Here is an 8569-nt window from a genome sequence, read left to right on the forward strand (position 1 = left end):
CAAGCATTAAGAATCTAAACCATCTATACACAAAAACCAAATTAACATTTTTAATAACAAGACTTTAACATTTTAAAGAAACTTAATACCAATTTTTAAAATCCTAAAATAACTTAACATGCTTCTAAGATCACAAGTGACAACAAGACAAAAATTGAAACATACTAAAGGATAATAAAGCCCTAGGCCGAAACTTACATGTTTCAACAACACAAATCTTTTGCATGTTTTTAAAAATAAAGGATAATCATCAACATATAATAATAGTAGACCAAAACCAAAAGTAGAACCCTAGCATGCATTTATTATCATCTTCGCATACTTATACATAAATCATTAGAATCAAAATACTCACAACAACATAAGCATATGATCCCCATAAGGATTTTCAAAAACCCTAGGTGCTACAACATCAAGATCAATATGCTCATATTTCTAATATCAAGATAAGATCAATAGACAAGAGATTTAACATACATATCTTGTCAAACAACAACCCATATTTCGAAGCCACAAACAAGAATCAACGCATCCACAAACAAAGATAAGAGATAATCCATTACCTCTCTTGATTGTTGATCAAGAACACAATAGCAACAAGAAACCCTAGAGTACAACCACCTTGAATACCCTATTAGGATTTTCGAACCACAAAGAAAGGAAAGAGGAGAGACATAGCAATGAGGAGAAGAAATATACTTAGGGGGATAAAACAAAACTAAAACCAATAATAAAAAACCATACCTACCAATTTCGAACCACCACTTTTCTTCTTCTCATTCTCTTTCATGATTTCTCTCCTTCTCTTTCTCTTTCTCTCTCTCTCTAGCTCACGAGCTCTCTCTCTCTCTTCCTTCTCAACACACGACAGTCACAATGAGTCTCTAAGACTCATTGTTCCCTATTTTATTCTCTAAACCCTAGAGATAATTTCCCAAATCTTCCCTCATTCATTTCCCTTAATACTCTCCTCCAAATCAAGGCATTAAAATCACTGACTTGTCAAATAAAGAAAGAAAAAGGAAACCAATCCCTTCTCCCCTTGGCTGCCGTCCACCCTCTCTCTCTCCTTCTCAATTTCTCACATTTTTATTTACTCACAATATCAAAAGACAACCAAGAAAATAACCTCATAATCACATATTGATTTACTTACCCAATATAGTTAAAAGACAACTAATACCTCACTATTCTTAGCCATTTGCTTTTATTTGATTTAAATTTTAAAAAATAAATGGGAAAAGAAATCTCATTCTTTCCCCCTCTTTCCCATGCCCACTCCTCTCTCTTTCTCTTCTTATTGTTCCCATTTCTAATCTAAACACTGCTCTCTAGAATATTCTCCCATTATTTCCCTTTTCCTTAGATAAAAATAAAACTAATAAATAAAAGAATAATCTAGATAATACATGGGAAAACTATTGCATGCTTATCATGGAATCATGCACATGTACACACACAAGTGCTAAAGTGTATTGTTACTAACCATGCACACAACCAAAACTTAAGAACTTCACATTTAACAATTAATTAAATAAATCAATTAACAAATAAAATTATATATTTCATACCAAACAATTCAAATAATAAAAATAATAACACTTAACAAATATTAATTCAAATAAAGCGCACAATTTAAACATAAATAAAAATAGAGGAAATTACATTTTGTATGAGTTTTTTCAATAAAGTTTACAAAAATATGCCATTTTTTATAAAAAAGAAAAATTATTCCGTGATTTTTTTTTAAGAATTTTCACTTTTATGAGTTTAGTTTCCCATATTTTTGTATAAAATATTTAGTTAGTTAGCAATTGTGTTTCCCATACTTTATTTTTTTCTTTAATAAATTTTCTCATACAAATTAGGAAAAGTATAATCTCCATATTTTTGTACAATAATATAAAAACAATATTTATAAAAATTCCAAAAAAAAAATAGTACGCTACATATATATATATGATTTTATTATACTTATATATCATTAAATAGGCAATATATTTATAGAAATATTAATAGAAACTAAAATAATTGTTTGATATTTTACTATATTTAACTTAATAAATTGTGAATGTATAAATATTATTAGATTTTAAGTTTGATACCATTTAAGATATTATTTTATCTAAATTATAAAAATATAAAACTAAATTAATGACCATTTTATTTAATAAACTTATTCTTTATTGATTAACATATGCGTTAGTCTCATGGTATATGAGACGAGTATGGTTATATAGTTAACCTGTGAGACAGGGGATAAGGATGATAATTGAAAATCCTGCCGAATCCGTAATATTACCATTATTAGAAACATTTTTTTTTTCAAACGATGATGTGTGACAAGTCACAAGTACATCAACGCCCCAAGAAAATACATGTTACTAGAAACCGATTTTTCTTTTCTTTTTTGATCAAACAATGCTAAAATTTAGCATTGATTTACATGATGCATGCGTAACAACTACATTAAAACTTACCCTAAAAAAAATAAAAGATAAAAAATAAAAAAACTGCATTCATTAACACCCTAAAACCCTTTTTAATGCATCCTACAAATTTAATATCTTTAAAAAGTCCAATCTTTTTTTTCCTTTTGAGGAAATATCCTTTTTCCCATTGCACCCACCAATTGTATCCAAAACTACAGTAATGCCATCACATTTTCTGGCTTTCTGTTTATTTGTACAGTGAGTGTAGGTGCGGTATGATCTTGTGAAAACACCACTCGCTTCACTTCTCTCTGTACACTTTTCAGTATTCAGTTCGATTGTTTGACAATCTTCCCACCATTTCTAGTCGTTCCTCTCTTTTGTGTTATTCACTCTCTTTCTCAGTCTCTCTCCTACTCTTTCAACTTTCAAGGTCCAACCTTTGAGCCACTCTCCACCAACTGCAATGGTAAGTTTTTTTTTTAATTTTCTCTTCCATTTTGTGTTTTCTATGTTTTTGATGATCAAAGGGTTTATTTACTTATGTATTTGTTTTGAGTTACATTCTTGATTTCTATCTTGATGGGTTCTTTGAAGGGTTTTGGTGATTGAAGGTTTAGTCAGAGTACTCAAAACTATAGTTATTTGGGTTTAGGTATATATATATATTTTGCTTAAAAAGTGTGATGGGATTTTTAGATGTTTTATATGGGATTGTTGTTGGTGAAGTTAGTGTAGAGTCAAATCTTTTTTTAATTGCTCATTCGTAATGCTGTGTTTAGTCTGTTTTTGTATGCCATGCATATTCCTTTTGGGAAAAATTTCTTTGCATGTTATGTGTGATCAACTTTATGCAATTGTGTATTTTATATCTTACCTCATTTTGCATGTCAAAACAAGAAATTTAACATTTATATTCTTGTCATATGTTTAACTCCCATTTTGTCCTATATGAAACCATAACGATGAACCTTAAGATTGCCACTGCTGTGATTGTGAAGCTTGTTGTGAAAAAGCGAAAATTATGGTGACAATAACAACAATGGTATTGTTGATCATATTAGTGGAAGCAAATCAAACAAATTCATAAAATGCGGTAAAAGAGAGATACTCTATTATTAATTAAATTTTTAGCCTGTAAACCCAAGTTCGGGTGAATCCGCTTTTATTCTTTTTTGAGTTTATATTGAATTTTAAAAATTAAGCAGAGAAGGGGAGGCTTATTTAGATTATTTAGATTAGATAAGATAGAATAGATTCAATATTATGTCGAGGTAATAGAGTTGTATATATTACAAATATTCTATTTTATGGGGCTTAGCCGGGAATGAACTTTTTCATTTTCATAGCTCGGAATGAATTTCCATATCGCAGAGATTAACAGTACTTTCTTTCGTTAAGGAAGATGCCATCATCTTCACGAGAGGGAGATCACAAATTTAAAGTACACTCAAAGTATATCTCTCTCCCTAACTTGTCTCACAAAAAGGTCACTCACTGTGATCTTAAGAGGCTCAATCCACTAAAAAAACACTTAAGCTTTTACTCTAGTTGGTAAACTCCTAAGAGTTCTCTAGCTTGGTTTTTTGCCTCGTTTCCAAACCCACGTATATGTAGGTGGGCAAGTCATGCAGCTCAAGCTTTGGGTAACCTTGGACAGGTGGCCTTGTGCACCACCAAGAAATGAGCAGCTGGAATATATGATTCTTGTAAAGAACCTAGCACGTGACAAATCTGAAGCCGCAGATTCACAAGAGAAGACTCAAAACTTAATTTTGGTGTTCATTTAGAAACTTTCATTTGAATGTGGGCTATTTTATTTTTATTGTCTTTAGATATGTACCTAATACAGGTTTGTTATTTGAACTCCACATTATTTTGAACATTGAATCAAGAAGATTAAATTTTATCATGAATTTACTCATATAACATGTATGATTGTCTGGTTGAAATGTTGAATCCTGTTGTTTGTTTAGAGATGCGTCAACTATGATGGGAGACAAAGTGTTGAAGTTCAATGAAACATGATGTTGACCTTCGAACTAGTAGTGTCTAAGCTGGCCAGTGGCTTACACATGTTATTTTTTTTCTTCTTGTGGGATTTTTTTTTATTTAACCGGGTCATGTTTTGGTTCATGGCTGTACAGTCCATGGAAATTTAGTAGATATTTCCATTGTGACACATAGTTGTATATGTAATGGAATTTCATTTAGTAACTATGTTTCTTTTTCTGTTGTAGCTGACCATTTGCCAGTTGTGTGGTGACAAAGGCTACTCCCGGGCTCTGATTTTCTGTGAAAAGTGTGAAGAATATGCTATACATGGGTATGCTACATAGGCACTGGTTTTTATTATCAGCTATTATATCTTTTAAAAGAAACATGATGAATTATTTTATTTGAATGTTGTATTGCTATAAATGAATCTCATGCATTTTTTCCTTGTTGTTTGGGAGTGGGTGGAGGGTGAAGCTTGGACAATGACAAGGAATCACATTAATACATTGTTCTTTTAACCAGTTATTGTAATCACATAAACACATTCTTTTAGCAAGTGCTATGGATACTCTATTCATTACGTTTTCTACCCTGTCTTCTAGCTATTGCATGGATGTATTACCAGAAGTTGATGAAGAAAATGTAACTTGGTTCTGTGAGGATTGCAAACCAGATGCAGCAAAGCAGCCTTCTATTGATAAATTGAGATATCCTCCATTCAAAGTCTTAAAAGAAACAGAAACAGTTAGAACTAATCGTCCTTGTGGTCCAATAAAGAAGAATCAAAAGTTTCCCTCTGTCTTGGTATCTAAGAACAAGTTGCAGATGTGTGAGGGCAAGCCTTCTTATAATGAACTACAATGCAGAGAGAACGGCAATGAGGATCAGAAGTTCAGAAAACGACAGAAGTTGGTTCATGAAGATGACGCTAAGCCTTTGAACACTTTCAAGGTTTGTGTCAGTGATTTCAAGCCTTCAAATATTGTAGAAGAGAGTGTTATTACTAATCATGCAGATAAATCCCAGGTGCGTATGCATGATAGTTTGCCTTCTGGTAATGTGCTACAAAGCTGTAGGAAACAGTGCAGGGATCCGAGGCTTAAAAAACAACAAGAGTCTAAACCTTTGAAGATCCACGATAAGGATCCAAGGCTTAGAAAACAAGGAAGATTGGTTATTGAAAATACGGCGAAACCTTTGGAAGTTTCTCAAGTGTCTGACACTCTTCTCAAGTCTTCAAATGTTTTACAAGAAAAGGTTGTTGGTAGTTCTGTAGCTACAATAGAGGTGCAAATACATGACAGTACTAGTAAGCCTTCTGGTAATGAGCCTGAGAGCAAGGAGAAGCGTGATTCAAAGTTTAGAAAAAAGCAGATGTCGCTTGTTGAGAGTGTAGAGGCTGAACCTTTGAAAACTATTGAAGTAGCTCCTACTGACCCGAATCCTTCAAATATCTTGGAATACAATTGTTGTGTAGAAGCAAAACCTCTACTTGATCCAATGTGGAGGTAGGAATTTTTTTTTTCTTCTTTTGTATTTATGACGAAGATGTGTATTTGGTTTAGTTTGTAACAATATGATTCGATTTGTCTGACAGGGGAAGTTTTGTTATCTATAACAAAGAGTCAGAATGTATAGGCAGAATTTTAGTTGCAGCTCATTTGTCCACCCTGGCATGTCCTAAAGTGTGTGAGACGAGAGATTTATTGCCGGAGCTAGTTTCTTTAGAGTTATCTACTCGATCTCATTGTTGGCCCATAAGGTTTCAGCGTTGGGGGCCATCTTATCACAGTATTGGTCTCTTTTGTTTGCCAGACAACAGGTCTCTTAACATTCAGGCTTACTTATTGTCTCTTTGCTTCATTGCCTTTCTTTTCTTGATCACTTGTGCTCTGCTACAGAGATGACAAAGCTTATGACAGTCTGGTATATGACATGATCAACGGAGACTTTGCTATGAGAGCTTCATTGGAAAATGCAGAACTCTTGGTCTTCGCATCTAATGTTTTGCCTTTACATTATAAGAGTAGACCTTCCTTTATTGAGAATCTTTTTTTTTTTTTTTTAAAGAATGTGTGTAGTCTTTTCTATTGTTTGCAGCCTGCAGTGATGCCATAGATTGATTGCTTTGCAGTGTTTCAATCAAAGTATTATTTGTGGGGACTCTTCCGGGATAGGCAAGCTTCAGGTGTAAGGACTGTTGCCACTAGAGGAATGAAGGGCAACCCCAAATTCTCAACCAGTCATAGGCAAAGTCCAATCACTTCTTTCAGCCATAGTGGTAGCTATGTTTCCTACTTTTTACCTGCATTTCATTCTATTGATATGACTTTGATTTTGAAAGAAAACTTGAAAAGCTTTAACTTTTGCTGTTAGTATTTTCAGGTTTAGTCTAACTTATATCCTTAAGCATTAAAAAATGTCTTATTTTTTCTAATAAGCTTCAAAACATGCAACTTCTCAATTTTTTTTAACTGTCTCAACATGCCTTTGTTAAGTTTTTTAGTAAGCTGATTTTGAACACCCCGTTGACATGCATTTTAATTTAGTTTAAAAGCTACAAAAAACCAACAATTGACATGCCTTTAGTAAATTCTATAGTAAGCTGATTTTTAACACCTCATTCACATGCATTTTAGTTTAGTTTATGAGCTACAAAATACCAACAATTGATATAAATTGGATTTGAATTGATAAATTTTGTCATGCACATAGAATAACTCTCATCTCATCCATTTAAGTCCATTCATGTTTATTGGTTTTGTCTTGGTATTTTTATTTTTAAATAAATTTACTTAAAGGTGCATTTGCAATTTTGACAAGTGATACTGGTAGTCTTTTTTGACCATGTAGATTGCAAAAGAGTTTAAAAACAAGTGACTTACATTTTCAAAATTTTAAAGTAATTTTCAGTAAAAGGTCTATATTTTTATACTTTTTGCAATAGTTTTTCTATTCGACCATGCAAGAGGTCATTTGCAAAGAGTTTGGAAAAAAAAAAGGTCTTTCACTAAAGGTTACTTTCGAAACGTTTTGTTTCTAATTTTCCTTATGGAAATACAAATTCAAGGGGTTATATACACTACTTGAAGTTTAGGGTCGAAGTGAATAGAAATTTTAATGCCATGGGTGAACTTAACCTTTGTTCTCATTATCAATATTGTTTTTTTTTTTCTTTTTTCTTTTTCTACTATGCTGATTATTACAACTTACAAGTGTTATAGGGAAAGAGGGTGGCATTGAAGATAACCCAAGAAAAGTTGACAAAATCCCACAGGAGATATGATTGAAACATTGGACCCAAATAGAATATAATTGTTGATTGAGTCTTCAAATGCCTGACACAGTCCAGTAGCAGCTAGGTAGGAATTTTAGCAGTGTATAGTCCACCATTGGATTGTGTAATCATTTAACCCCGTTGATAAGGGTTTTTGACAACATGAAAGTGTTGTTTGTAGGACTAACTATTCAACATGATAGAGACTTAATAGCGCCAAACTTTAATTTAGTGCTGCCTTTTTGGTACATGCATTACTAAAATAGTTCGAAAAGGACACCAATATGATTGGTTTATAATGGACACAAGCTAAACAAGTAATTTGTGTGAATGGTTTTTTTTTTTTTGTTGAAAAAGAGACAGATGTCAAAGTTAGACTGAATCCCTCCCAATAAGATTGACAGCCCAAACTTATGGTGGAGGAATACCGTGGTTACAAAAAACACAAAAGCAAAACCCCACAACAAGCACCCACTCTAAAAGTTAAATCCAAAAATTGCCCCAATCTCTAATAAGATCAAAGAAGGGAACCCAACAAAACACTTGGTTCTATAGACCCAAGTAGCAACTCAAAATTTTATCTTATCCCAAATAGTCTCTGTTGAGTTAAAGACATCTTCGAAAATTCTATTATTCCTTTCCATTCATAAGGCCCAAAAAGTGGCTAACAAGGTAGTTTGCCATAAACGAGACACCCTCTTGCCACCCCCTAACTGATTCAGAAACAATTGAGAACAGCTAGAGGGCATACACTAAGGAATACCAAACTCAGCTAAGACTTTTCCCCACACCTCTCTAGAAAAATGACACTCCATGAATAAATGGCTAGTAGATTCCCCAGCCTGCTTACAGCAAACACACC

The 8569-nt window shown here is 32.9% G+C and overlaps 1 protein-coding gene across 3 annotated transcripts; it reads left to right on the forward strand.

Annotated features, from left to right (window-relative positions):
* The first annotated feature begins 2498 nt into the window (after positions 1–2498).
* LOC133803642 (PHD finger-containing protein 1-like) lies at positions 2499–8045 on the forward strand. 3 transcript variants are annotated; one of them, XM_062241745.1, is made up of 7 exons: positions 2499–2901; positions 4673–4758; positions 5033–5938; positions 6028–6252; positions 6332–6456; positions 6565–6711; positions 7655–8045. In XM_062241745.1, the coding sequence occupies exons 1-7, from the start codon at positions 2899–2901 to the stop codon at positions 7714–7716; spliced, it is 1554 nt and encodes a 517-aa protein (XP_062097729.1). In that variant the 5' UTR covers positions 2499–2898; the 3' UTR covers positions 7717–8045. The 3 variants fall into 3 exon arrangements, with proteins under 3 accessions (XP_062097729.1, XP_062097728.1, XP_062097730.1); XM_062241744.1 differs by lacking the exon at positions 7655–8045 and having other exon boundaries at positions 6565–6878; XM_062241746.1 differs by lacking the exon at positions 7655–8045 and having other exon boundaries at positions 6549–6655.
* Positions 8046–8569: the final 524 nt, after the last annotated feature.

This window comes from Humulus lupulus, chromosome X (genome assembly GCF_963169125.1).
Source record: "Humulus lupulus chromosome X, drHumLupu1.1, whole genome shotgun sequence".
Taxonomy (NCBI): domain Eukaryota; kingdom Viridiplantae; phylum Streptophyta; class Magnoliopsida; order Rosales; family Cannabaceae; genus Humulus; species Humulus lupulus.

Excerpts from the sequence above, each read along its gene's own strand:
- LOC133803642 (XM_062241744.1), top strand. Across the intron at positions 4,759-5,032 it reads GAAGAATATGCTATACATGG|CTATTGCATGGATGTATTAC; the intron begins GTATGCTACATA and ends CCTGTCTTCTAG. Across the intron at positions 6,253-6,331 it reads TTTTGTTTGCCAGACAACAG|AGATGACAAAGCTTATGACA; the intron begins GTCTCTTAACAT and ends GCTCTGCTACAG.